Below are 12,780 nucleotides of genomic sequence, written 5' to 3'. Positions count from 1 at the left end.
TTTAAGGCAATACAAGTTACACTGGACAGTACAGGAAACAACTATATGTATAAAAACAACATGAACAGAGGAGGTTACGCATATAGAAAGTGTACGTGTTCAATGTAAACAGTTTATTTTTAAAAAAACCTTTATAATGTCATCTCAAGGGGAATTATAATAAAGTATAATAAATGTGCTGTATAATAAAGTTTTATGGTTACTATTATATACTACTGGGGGCAATTTAGGGATTTTGTAAGCTGTAAATTAGTTATTTTGATGTTATATTTTGTAAATACCAATAGCATATTGACTAACAAGAAAACCTCCTGCTACATCATAATAAATGACCATGCTTTGTTTATTTAAAAGTTTTTTTTTTTTTTTATCCATAGATGGATATAGAGAGAGATGTTATAAGTCAACTTTAGCTTTATTCATCTTTTTCCTCACTGATATCCTATTAAAATAAAAAAATGTAATTACCTTTTCTGTCGACGGTGTAAAAAGTAATACGCTATCTATATTTTTTGTGAAGTAAACCATTATAAACATTTTCAAAGCCATCAAATATTTATTCTAATCCAAAATATTAGAAATATTATGCAAATTGAGTATTAAAATTTGAATACAATTTGCTTCACCAGTAATTACTTTTAAGATGAAAAAAATAAGACATTTAAAAAAAAAAGCAGGGTTTGTCCTTTCTTTTTTGTTATTTAATGCGTATTTTGTTCTATTTATGATAAATTACTTAAACAACAAAAAAATAAACACGCCATATCCGGTGCCAGAGATCTCGATTTTGTACTGCGCATGCTCATCATTCGTTCAAGCTAGTAGTAAATTGCTGCTCATGCGCACTAGAACGTGAGCCGACAGTGCCCATAACTCCGGTCTCCAGCGTGACTCCTTCCGTCATACACTACTGAAAGTTTCCACCGGAGAGGTTTCGAGCTCTCAAAGAAAATGTCTGCAGTAATCCGGAGAATTATCAACACTGCTGCTGCACCGGCTGCGATCGGACCTTACAGGTCAGAAATAAATGCAGTATTGATATTGAATATTTTGCATGCACGTGGACAGGGAAATTCCTGCATGGATCAGCACGAGGCCATTATCAGTAAGGTGTTTGTTCAGGGGGCGGGGCTTTGGACAGTATAGATATACAGAACTGCACCTGTGTGGATCTTCCTTTTACTTTGCTGATAAAGATGGATTCAGTAAGAAGGCATGTCCCATATACACCCAAAGCCCCCATTAGACAGGGCATATACAGGTAGGTGGCACATTTTATGTTCTCTTTTTTTGTTTTTTTGTTTTTAGATGAACAGGTGCACATGTCTCTAAAATGCAAGAACACTTTTGGATCTGGTTTTAAGATTTCACAGCACGATTCTTCAAACCAGCAGTCCTGTGTCGTGCAAAGCATTCATTTTCTGAGAACATGACAAGTTTTTTTTTTTTTATGATATGTAATTATGTTTAATTCTGGGGACTTTTAGAGGTTGTCATTTGGGGCGGCTCCGTCTCAGTCAGCCAATAGACTCTCAGGATGGCCTTGTGACTTTTGGACATTTTGTTTTTTTTTTTTCTTTGCAGCTTGCTATAGTTTAGTTTTTTTCAAATATTAATGTTTTTTACAATGTTTATTCGAACTGAATCTTCTTATTTAAGATGATCTACAAAAGCAGATAATGAATGCAGTGTAGGTACAGTCAGTGGAACAGTAGTAAATTCAGGCAGACGGAAACAGTAAGTCAGAAAGTAAAGTGTAATCTTGGAAGTTGCTTCTGTCACATAAGAATATATTACATAAAACTCAACATATCTTTGATTATGAAATGATGAATACTGTTTATTATTTTAGCCAGGCCGTGGTGGTGGATCGCACAATGTACATCTCTGGGCAGCTTGGAATGGACGCAGCAACAGGTCAGTTAGTCACAGGAGGTGTCCAGGCCCAGGCCAAACAGGTGAGACAAAAAAAAGGGGTGGAAAGAGTACTGAAGGATTGGGACACCTGACTTGTCCAGTCTATATGTGCTTCTTCCCCAAACTGTTACCACAACAGTATAGGATGTCTTTGTATGGAGTAGCATTCATTTTTTTCTTAATTTAAACCAGGAGATCGAAACCTGTTTCATCATGTTACAGTTGTTCCTTATGCACGAAGCTAGCACCATGAAAATATGGCTCGCACAGGTTTAAGTTGAAGATTTTGAGCTATTATGCTCTGAACTCAACCCTATCAAAGACCTTTGGGATGAATTGGAATGCTGACTGCACCCCAGGCCTCCACACCCTACATCAGTACCTGACTTGTGGTTGAGTCTCCACAAGCACATTCCAAAATCTGGTGGAACATCTTCCCAGAAGTGTGGAGGTTATTCTAAGAGCAAATGGGGACTAAATGTGAATAGGATTGTTTAAAAAGCACAAGTGAATTTTATGGTCAGGTGTTCACAAACTTTTGTTCATATAGTTTGTATGTATATATGTAAATTCAAAAATGTACATTTTGTTCTTATTTCAAAGGCCCTTATTAACATGGGGGAGATTCTGAAAGCAGCTGGATGTGGATATGAAAATGGTAGGTCATTGATATGCCAGAGATCTACATTATTTACTATTACATTAAAGATACTGTATAATGTATATTTTGTGTTTTTAATGACATTTGTTATGCTTTTAATGTTTTTATGCTTGAATTGTAATCTGGACTAAAAAATAGTGACATTCATAGACAGGGTTATGGAAGGAAATAGTCCTGTCCCTTATGTTAGATTCAGTATTATTCATAAATCGTGCATAATGTTGCTCTTGTGTCTTTTTGGCAGTTGTTAAGACAACCGTGCTCTTGGCAGACATGAAGGACTTCAACAATGTCAATGATGTTTATAAGCAATGTAAGTACATGACTGCCAGCTACAGAAAGTTTCTCCGAGGCTCACATGATGGTGCTCTTTCTCTGCTGTGAGATTTTACCATCACTTTACCTACAGCCATGTACGTATATAGTTAATAAAATGATTGATTGTATACATGTATTCTTCCTTTTTTCCCTCTTTAACAGTCTTCAGCAGTAACTTCCCAGCACGAGCTGCTTATCAAGTGGCTGCCCTGCCACGAGTAAGTGCACTGGTTTATAACAATAAAGGATATATATATAAAATGAAATATGGCGAAACAGTGGAACCTCGATACTCATGACCTCGATAGTTTGCGACTATTCATTTGGAACCGGACTAAAAGTAACTCGCGAAATATCAGATATCAGAGAGGCTCAAAAGTTCAAAATAACATTTCAAAACAGAGTTTGTACTAATAAATTACATAAAAATGTTTGAAAAACTTTTATTATTGTATTATTCATTTAAAGTAGTAAATAAAACATTTATGACAAGTCATTCACAATTATTGTTGAGTTTACACTACAGTACATGTGCAATTCCCCTTCGAAAAAGGAATCATCAAAACGAGAGTCAAAACCTCGCCATTTTTTGTTACTTGCGAGGGTTCATAGGACGTAACCCCCGCGAGTATCGAGGTTGCACTGTATTTTATTTGAAACCTTTTGTCCATACACACCTGAAAACTTTTAATATTGTTTAATAGATTTCTGTTTAAAAGATTTGCACAATTCCTTTTTTTCCATCACAAGACTAGTTTTAAGACCCAGAGAACCTACAGCCATCCATCCTGTCTCAATAGATCATTTGGATTGTAAATGTGACAGCTAATCTTCACATTTACCTTTAGAATGCTGAACATTTGAGAACTAACATCATTAAGACACATAACAAGACCTTATATGATCTCTTACTGTAGCTTCTAATGATACATATGCATTACTATGTTTTGTTTAATGTCTCAACGTTCCTGTAGAGGACCTTTATGTCTAACAGGTTATTTAGTTTATACAGACCACACTGTTTGAAATGATTTGCAAGACTTAATTTGTGCCTTATTATAATTGTATATATTTTTCTCTTTAAAGGATGGCCTTGTGGAGATTGAGGCAGTCGCTGTGTTGGGACCCATAACAGATGCGTCCTGACTAACCGCTGCAAACATGCACAAATTATGAAGCTGGAATCTGAATGAAACCAAGCCTAACACATCTTTTTAGTTTATACAGACCAGACGTTTATTGCTCGTACACATTAATTCGGCAATATGCTATCGACTTTATATAAGCAGAATCAGAATTGCGGTCCTTTTTTTTTCTTTTCTATTTGCACTTTCCATGATTTAACCTTGAGTTTTATTCTGTGATACAAATGTATCTATTCCATAACACAGTATAATGCAGCTTTGTAGCTCGGATTCAGTTTGATTTACAACACGGTATTACGGTCATGCTGAACTATAATTTCTTTTGAATCAACAGTCACATAGTGATTTGTATTTCTTGTTGATTCTCAAGCTGCAGTGCTAATACTACTCAGGAATAACTAAATAAATAAACTAATTTAACCTTTAATCGGTCCTTGGGGTCTATATGACCCCAATCGACTTTTCCTTGATTAAAAGAAAGGGTTCCCTTCATCTGAGTGGAATAATATTTTGTGACTTTTCCTACATAATCTATCTATACACACACAAAATAACTGGGCTTGATTCGGTTGTTCTGAAGGTATGTAAAAAGATTTTTTACACTTCTGGTCTTCGGGGTCAATATGACCCCACATTGAAATGAATGGGAAATGTGAAAAGAACTCAATATTTTTTCTTCATTTGTCAAAAAAAATCTATAAATCCAGCATAAATCAGAAATTTAGATCATCATTTAAGTAATTTATTCATAAAAAATTAATATTTCATATGCAAGCTTATGGTGTAGTTGAGGAATTGTGTGGTAAATAGGTACAAAAGTACTTCATATCTCCCAAAACACAGCATTAATAAATAGATGAGAAGTAAACAAAAAAATATATATATTATTTGTATAATTAAAAATGGATATTTTTTGTATAATTTCTCTTATCAATTGTTGGGGTCATATAGACCCCAAAGACCAGATTTGTAAACAGGAAACGAAGACCTTATGAGGGTTAAAATCGTGTTTCAAATGTGTTGTGAATGTTTAAAAAACATGGCTGGCCATCAGGGTTGCCAGATTTTGTCTCCCAAATTGGGTTGCTCTCAAACCTATTATCCAGAAAATAAAATTCAGTGGAAAGTGATAGTTCATTGGATAAAACATTGGACTTATGATTGGAAGGTTGTGATTCGAATTCCCAGCACCACCATGCTACTGCTAGTGGGCTCTTGAGCAAGCCCCCTGACCCCCACCTGTTCATCAGTTCTATAAATAAAATGAAGTCTTTCTGGGTCAGAAAGTTTGCCAAATGATGTAAATGTACAGCTTTGTGCTAATAGATATCATTCAAAAAAGCATGTCAAGCCTGATGGTCCTACTGTATTAACATTTATATACATTTAATTGTATTTAATTTTTTTACACCACAGTAATGCTGAATTCTTAAATCTGATCCATCTGTTCCATAACAGCAACTCTGGCAGCTGTAGACTCTACTAGTAAAATCACAAGTTGATGTGATTTATTTTAAAGTTGTCATTTCCACAATAACGGCTAATTCACACTCAATGCTCAAACACCTGATAAAATCTAAGCCTAATAAAACATGAACCATCAACAGACACAAACATTTCCACTTAAAAATAATTTATTAAGCATGTTTTAAGGAGTCTCCAGTCTCCACCATCTCTTTAGGACAGAAAACTTTGTAGTTTATTGGTAACATGAAAAGCTGTGATTTTTTTCTTTTAAATAAGAGAGAAGAAAAGATGCGGGTAAAGGAATAACTATATATAGCATGGTATGATTGATATAATAGTGATCACAACACTGTATAAATGCAATAAAACACTGCGATATGTTGTTAGGATAGTAACAGTAACTCCACTTCGTATCACACCACCGATATATACAGCTACAATATTTCAGTTTGCTTATTTAAAGTGAGAGGCATTTTCCAGGTTTTTTTGTGGTCAGTGAGCCTCAGTGTTCTTCGCTGAATGAAAAAGATGACAGTTAACAATGGAGGAAGGAAAATAAATAATGCAGTTGATTTGCCAGATGAAATCTTACTGCCCCGGTACTTCCTCTGGTCCTGTTTACTCAGACCTGACCTGCTTCTGCAGCTCCAATGTCTGAGAAATGATTACAAAAAATACGTTTCTGCTGGTATGTAGTATTTTATAAAATGTTAATAACCCAAGAATGGAAGTAATGGGGCATTAATGTTTTACAATTAAAAGTAGGAGTGTAACGGTACACAAGATTTACAGTTCGATACGTACCTCAGGTTTTTTTTTTGTATATAATGTCTGCTTGGTTGAATAATATATAAAATTATATTTTATAATATTTTATCAAAAATAGAAAATATCTAAATGAATGCGACACACGTTTTCATTATATGTATTACATTGAGAAATCAATTAAATTGACACAAATAAAGTGATCAAATAAAATTAATGAATTGGAAAAAATTCAATTTTGGTGAAAAAATTCTTGAAGCTCGACATAAAACGCTAAAGAATGCCACTAACCGAAAAGTGGCTAGCGGCTAACGCTAACACTATTGGTTCCACATTTGAGATTTTTTTTGTCAGAAACATGTGCAGGATACAACAAATAAGTTGAAAATAAAAAAAAATCTTGAATCTTAAATCCCTAGCACTAGCTAAAGTTAACAGTTAACGCTAGCGCTATTAATTCTTTATCGTTGACATGCATACGCAAAACACATCGTATCTCTGGTACGGAGTGACATTGTGCTAAGTTTAGTTAATTTATTATACCCCTGGTATTTTTCATGTTTTGAGCTTTAAAAATACATTTGCTTAAAGTACGATGCAGAGACTAAACAAACTGGCGGTCTGCCACTTTACGTAAGGGGCACCTAGATTTTAACTATGAGCCAAACGTTAAAAGGATTGCATTTGGTATACCAAAAGCCCTGTACCGAAAAATTCTATATGAATACTTGTACCATTACACCCCTAAATAAAAGCAGTGTATTTTTTTAAGAGGAGGCACAGTATGTCCTTTACATCATGTTAGCATAATGAGTATTAGCTGTGATTTGGGAAAATGGGTTTTGGCAGGTGAAACGTGCATTTTAGATGCAAATCACATTTTTGTGATTCCATTTTTATTCATTACAATCATTTATTTCAAGAACATGCTTTAATTTTATTGTTTCAGACTTCTCAAGCATTCACAGAATGTTTTATTTTACAGGCTTTAATCTAGACAATGTTACACATTTTGTCCTTGATTATAAAATTTACAAAAAGATTATTTGTGTACCAAAATGTAATGTTATGATCTAAATATTATCTAGTAACTTACACACCTGAGCCTTTGCTTGTGTGTGTGTGTGTGTGTGTGTGTGTGTGTGTGTGTGTGTGTGTGTGTGTGTGTGTGTGTGTGTGTGTGTAATATATACATAAGTAAAATCAAAGCATATTTGCTTATTTTTTCCCACTAGCATAAGAGATGGATGGGAGATTCAAACTTTTGCACATGAATTTACAATACAGTAAAGTTATTCAGTTGTAGGTAATTTTTTTTTTTTTTTTTTTTATCATGCCTTGTCATGTTTTCTGGTTTGTTCACATCTCTAAAGCACACATTTGCATTAGTGAGCGAATCAGCATTTACATTTGTAATCTCTAGCAAAGCAGAAAGCCCTGGTTGTGGACACAGGCTTGGGTAAACCCATAGATCATTCATGTGGACATGCACATTGTCTTCAGGTTTCATTAAAATACATTTAGAGATAGAAAATACACTATATGCATAAACATAATGGGGCACCTAACTTTTTTAGTCGTATGTGCAGCTTATCTGCTGGTTTACAAAGTTTGGAGTGGAAGATCTTGAGTGGCCTGCTATAAAACCATGACCTTAAACCTACTGAACAACATTTGGATTATTGGAACTCTGACTGCACCCCAGGCCTCCTCACCTACATCAGTAACTGACTTTAGTAATGCTTGCGGAGCACACTCTAAAATCTAAAAAAACATTTTCCCAGAAGAGTGAAGGTTATTATAACAGCGAATGGGGACTAAATCTGTAATGGGATATTGCAAAAAAGCGCATTACAATCTTATGGTCAGGTGTCCACAAATGTATTGTTCAATTAATATTATGTATTTTCCAAAAATAAGTAGATTTTCTTTTGCAAAGCTAAAAAAAAAAAATATAGCTTGTTTTACATGTGTAGCTTTTTACTTGGCAGGTGTATTTGCATAAACATTTGTAGAGGGCTTTTGTGTGTGTGTGTGTGTGTGTGTGTGTGTGTGTGTGTGTGTGTGTGTGTGTGTGTGTGTGTGTGTGTGTAACATACCTTGGTCTTCTGCTGGAGTCGGCTCAGTAGCAGCATTTAGTGTGTTGTATTCAGCCACTGAAGCCTCAGAGCTCTCAGCTGCTGCTTCTGTGCTATATTCAATATCTCGAATATTCTCTGTCTTTTCTACAGCTGTTTCGTAATAATGAGATTAAAAACATGATTTCATGATGTTTATATGCTTATTTAAAATCCATTTTCAAGGTTTATGACTAAATTTACTGAAGCATTTGTGTGTGTGTGTGTGTGTGTGTGTGTGTGTGTGTGTGTGTGTGTGTGTGTGTGTGTGTGTGTGTGTGTGTGTGTGTGTGTGTGTGTGTGTGTGATTGTATAAGTAAAAATATAGATATTGAGTCAGACTTTTTGTATGTAGCTCATTGGTTAAAATGCTGGACTTCTGATCAGATGGTTTTGAGTTCAAATCTCAGTAAGCTGCCACTGCTGAACCCCTGAGCAAAGCCTTAAAACTGAACTGTCAGTTGCTTAAAATGAAAGATTTGTAAGATGCTCTAGATTAGGCCCTGTGCCAAATAAATATAAATGTAGTCAGTTCTATAACTGAGTTAATATTAAAAGTGTCCATCTTAACGTGAGCACTGAGTGCAAGAAAAAGATAAAGATGATTTCATATTTTGAAAAAGGCACAGCACTTCCCCCATACTTAAATTAATAAAGAATTTAGAAGGCACAATGTTGTTCGGTATTTCCTCATTGTTTGTAATGTCAAAACACTGAGATTTTGTGTGTTTTTCACCCGGAGAGGTGACTAAAGTTAAATGCAAACAGGAAGTTGGTGAATTAGTAAAGCATGAATCAGGAAACTTCAGCAACTTGGAGTGAAAACTTGACTCCACTCTTTTTCCAAAGTTTGTTTCCCACATTTACAATTTGCTGTATCCTTTGAATGTGTAAATGTAAACAATGAATGTATATAATGAATGTGTTTATGTATACACTGAAGCAAAAGAGGCATTTCAATACCACCAACAGCTTATTCATTCATAAAACATATTATGTTGTTAATGGTTACTATAGAGGACTTTGTTAGAGGTCTTTTTGCTAATGTTTAGAGGACATCAAAAGGTTCTTGCTGAAATATTAACGTCTAGCTAAATCATAGAGTGTTTGGCTTTTTAAAGTAAGACACATCTTAGCTGTAAAAATGTCAAAGTCTTTTTTATAGACTGTAATTAACCTGGTCAAGGTTTTTTCAGCCACACAGATTATGGCAATATAACTACAGTATTTTGCATGAAATACCATCCCTACACCACGTTTTTTTTCCATGGATAAAGAAGTACTAACTCTTATAACCGTATAACAATCAGGGAGCTTTTGAAAGAGCAAATGTGAATATCTTGAGATGAAGAAGGTACTCTTGATATTTAAATAGAAGAAGATGTCCAAATCAGGCATGATGCAAATAACATACTTTTTATCTTTATTTTATTTTATTACATTTTTTTCTTCAAAGTGGTGCTTTTCAGAGGATGGTAATGGTTTAGTGAATGCTTAATAAATATAAAATGATGAATGGTATATGATTAATCCATCTATCAATTATATTATGCAATATGTACATACAGGTAACTATTCATCATCCACAAAGAATAATATATAATAAAATATACTATATAATATAATGTAATAATAATATATACGTATATAATATATGCTTATATTAGCCATACCTTTAGTATTATAATATTATATAATTTAGAACTATAATATATTATATAATACTATTAACTCTTTATCCAAGATAGAAAGTTGAATAATAAAATATATTAAGAATACAATAAAACACTCACCAGTTGCCCCATTGCAGTCTGGGTGCATAGGGGACGTGTCCTCTGCAGTGGTGTGTGAGCTGAGGGTGCATTCCATTCTGTCTTCCTAAATAAGAAACACACCTGGACTGCAGGTGTGTGTTAAATGGGAACGAGGTATCGACCCTGAATGAGTCGGCTCTTTGAAACGGATTTTTTTACTTTTAAGACCCACATAGATGAGTCATTTTGTGTTTTTCATCCTTTTTTCACTCCTGCATTTTATTTTAATCAAAACTATCCCATATACTCCCATCTGCTATCGAAATAATTTACCAAATTATGGCAAATTCTGTCCGGTTTACAAGGAAAATAGCAACAGACTAATTGGGACCTGAAAATTCGACTCTCAGCGTTAAACTGAACCAAAAAATTTGACTCATTGAACTGACTCACAGAGCCGGAATTCGCATCTCTAGAAAATAAAGCGTTTGTCCACATCAGTAGCTGGAAACACACACACACACACACACACACACACACGTGTATATCAGACAATAATTTTAAGTTTAGAAGTGGGTACAATGAGGTAAAATAGCTATAAACATTGTAATGATTCGTACAGAAGGCGGTGCGAGCTGCCTTTACAACAGCGACATCTTCAGGCAATTTATAGAAAATACTCAGCATTACCGGACTTTGAGTCTGATTACAACGGAGCTGTCAATCATTAATTTCAATCACTATCATTGCTACCTTTTACTATATGGTTCACAATTTACTTTGTTGTTTGTAGAAAGTAGGGGTTTCTACCAGGAGGTTCATGGATGTGGTGAGGGAAGACATGCAGGTAGTTGGTGTAAAAGAGGCAGATATAGAGGACAGGGTGGTATGGAGACGGATGATCCGCTGTGGCGACCCCTAATGGGAGCAGCCGAAAGAAGAAGAAGAAGAAGAAGAAGAAGAAGAAGAAGAAGAAGTTTGTAGAAAGTAGGGGTAGGGATTAAAGATAAAAGGGTTGGAGAAAGGGATTATCTCCAGGTCGAGATCTCCAAATAACACTTCATGACTCTCCAGCCACTGCTCATAACCTTGGGGTAACTATGGACAATGAACTGTCCTTCTTCCCACGTGTCGTTAATGTGGCTCGCTCCTGTCGATGTCTTCTCTGTAACATCAGAAGAATTCGACCATTTCTGTCCATACAGGCTGCCCAGGTGCTTGTTCAGTCTCTTGTCATTTCAAGACTCGACTACTGCAACTCTCTGCTGGCAGAGAACCTGGAGTAATCTTAGGAGGTTTATTGAGATGCTTTTGCTGGAGAATATGTATACAGGTGGTGCATCTGTGGCTGCACTGCAATGAGACTTGCTGAATTGTGCTCATTGGGTTTCTTGCTTTAGTAATGGCGTTCATTCTCGCTGCATGAGATACCTGTCTATGATGCAACACTGTGTTATACTGCATTTCCCTATAATATTGGTAGTTTCTATAGCCATGGCATCATAATGATGGTATTAAGAGGTGGATTATTTGTCAGCATTGCAAGGTGCCTTAAAGTTTAGCCTTGAGTCCAACCAAATTCTGAGACCCTATTTCTTTGCCTTGCTCACTCTGTCCATACATTATTTGGTTAATTTCTGGAACTGAGGTGCATCATCTCTGAACTGCAGGGAAATGTAGTCCTTCTAGTAATGGCTCATTCACGAACGATTCGTTCATTTTGAATAAGTCTTTAAAGTGACTCAGAAGAAAGATTGATTTGTAGATTTTTTTATTAGACTAGCATAAGCATCAAACAATCCTGTAGGTTATGTACAGAGCATCTCATAATTCCTCTGGTCTGAATTATTCTTTCTTTTATCAGATTACTCCCAAAGACACTACACAATGCATTGATCTGGGTTTTTTTGTCTGAATCTTACAAAGACCAGAGATATCTGTAATTTTCATCGTAGGTACACCTCAACTGTAAAAAATTACACATCTCTCTTTTCAAGTGGTAAAACTTGAAAAATCAACACTGTATCAAATACTTAGGTTGGGGGATCTGCTTATTGAAAATGTAACAGTTGATATTCGATTTTAAATGAGTCTTTAATGTGACTTAGAAGAACGTCTCAACTCTTCTCAAACTCTTAGTAGTTTACGTCTCAACTCTTCTCAAACTCTTCTCGAATCCAGCCATTACGGTTGCGCAAGCCAGTGCACTCTTAGTGTTTTCATCCAGAATTTCATACCGGATCAGTCGAGGCCCGGGTTACCAACGTCCGTCACAGGTATTATTATCCAACAGGGTACCGGTGGAAATTGGGCTACTGTGGACCAGAGGGGAAGAAGGAGAGAAGGAGACGTTTACAGAGACAGCAGAAAAAGGAGAAGTGGAGAAGAGTGGAGGTTAGGGTGGGCACTTTAAATGTTGGCACTATGACTGGTAAAAGGAAAGAGGTAGCTGATATGATGGAGTGGAGAAAGGTAGATGTGGTTCTATAATAGTGTGGATGGAAAGAGAAATGGTGTAGGGGTGCTCCTGAAGGAAGAGTACAGTAAGAGTGTAGTGGAGGTGAAGAGAGTTTCTTATGGAGTGATGAAAATGAAGCTGGAGTTGAAGGGGTGATGATAAATGTCATCAGTGCTTA

General features: G+C 35.5%; 1 protein-coding gene and 1 long non-coding RNA gene across 3 annotated transcripts; one reads left to right on the top strand and one right to left on the bottom strand.

The window, feature by feature from the left end:
• The first annotated feature begins 837 nt into the window (after positions 1 to 837).
• On the top strand, positions 838 to 4,136 carry rida (reactive intermediate imine deaminase A). 2 transcript variants are annotated; one of them, XM_083523857.1, is made up of 6 exons: positions 838 to 1,016; positions 1,853 to 1,958; positions 2,521 to 2,575; positions 2,823 to 2,891; positions 3,059 to 3,114; positions 3,983 to 4,136. In XM_083523857.1, the coding sequence occupies exons 1-6, from the start codon at positions 952 to 954 to the stop codon at positions 4,040 to 4,042; spliced, it is 411 nt and encodes a 136-aa protein (XP_083379983.1). In that variant the 5' UTR covers positions 838 to 951; the 3' UTR covers positions 4,043 to 4,136. The 2 variants fall into 2 exon arrangements, with proteins under 2 accessions (XP_083379983.1, XP_083379982.1); XM_083523856.1 differs by lacking the exon at positions 838 to 1,016 and adding an exon at positions 1,102 to 1,261.
• Positions 4,137 to 5,657: 1,521 nt separating this feature from the next.
• On the bottom strand, positions 5,658 to 10,257 carry LOC310716637. The gene is made up of 3 exons (XR_014530645.1): positions 10,184 to 10,257; positions 8,373 to 8,504; positions 5,658 to 6,162 (listed from the first exon to the last, which is right to left on the bottom strand). It is a non-coding gene; the product is annotated as an uncharacterized lncRNA (long non-coding RNA).
• Between the last annotated feature and the right edge of the window lie 2,523 nt (positions 10,258 to 12,780).

Source organism: Silurus aristotelis, assembly GCF_946808225.1.
Source record: "Silurus aristotelis genome assembly, chromosome: 21".
Classification (NCBI taxonomy): Eukaryota; Metazoa; Chordata; class Actinopteri; order Siluriformes; family Siluridae; genus Silurus; species Silurus aristotelis.
The sequence above is the reverse complement of the archived record's forward strand: the minus strand, read 5'-3'. Positions and strand labels throughout refer to the sequence as shown.

Excerpts from the sequence above, each read along its gene's own strand:
- rida (XM_083523857.1), top strand. The coding sequence starts at position 952 with ATGTCTGCAGTAATCCGGAGAATTATCAACACTGCTGCTGCACCGGCT. Across the intron at positions 2,892-3,058 it reads CAATGATGTTTATAAGCAAT|TCTTCAGCAGTAACTTCCCA; the intron begins GTAAGTACATGA and ends CCTCTTTAACAG. Across the intron at positions 3,115-3,982 it reads AAGTGGCTGCCCTGCCACGA|GATGGCCTTGTGGAGATTGA; the intron begins GTAAGTGCACTG and ends TTCTCTTTAAAG.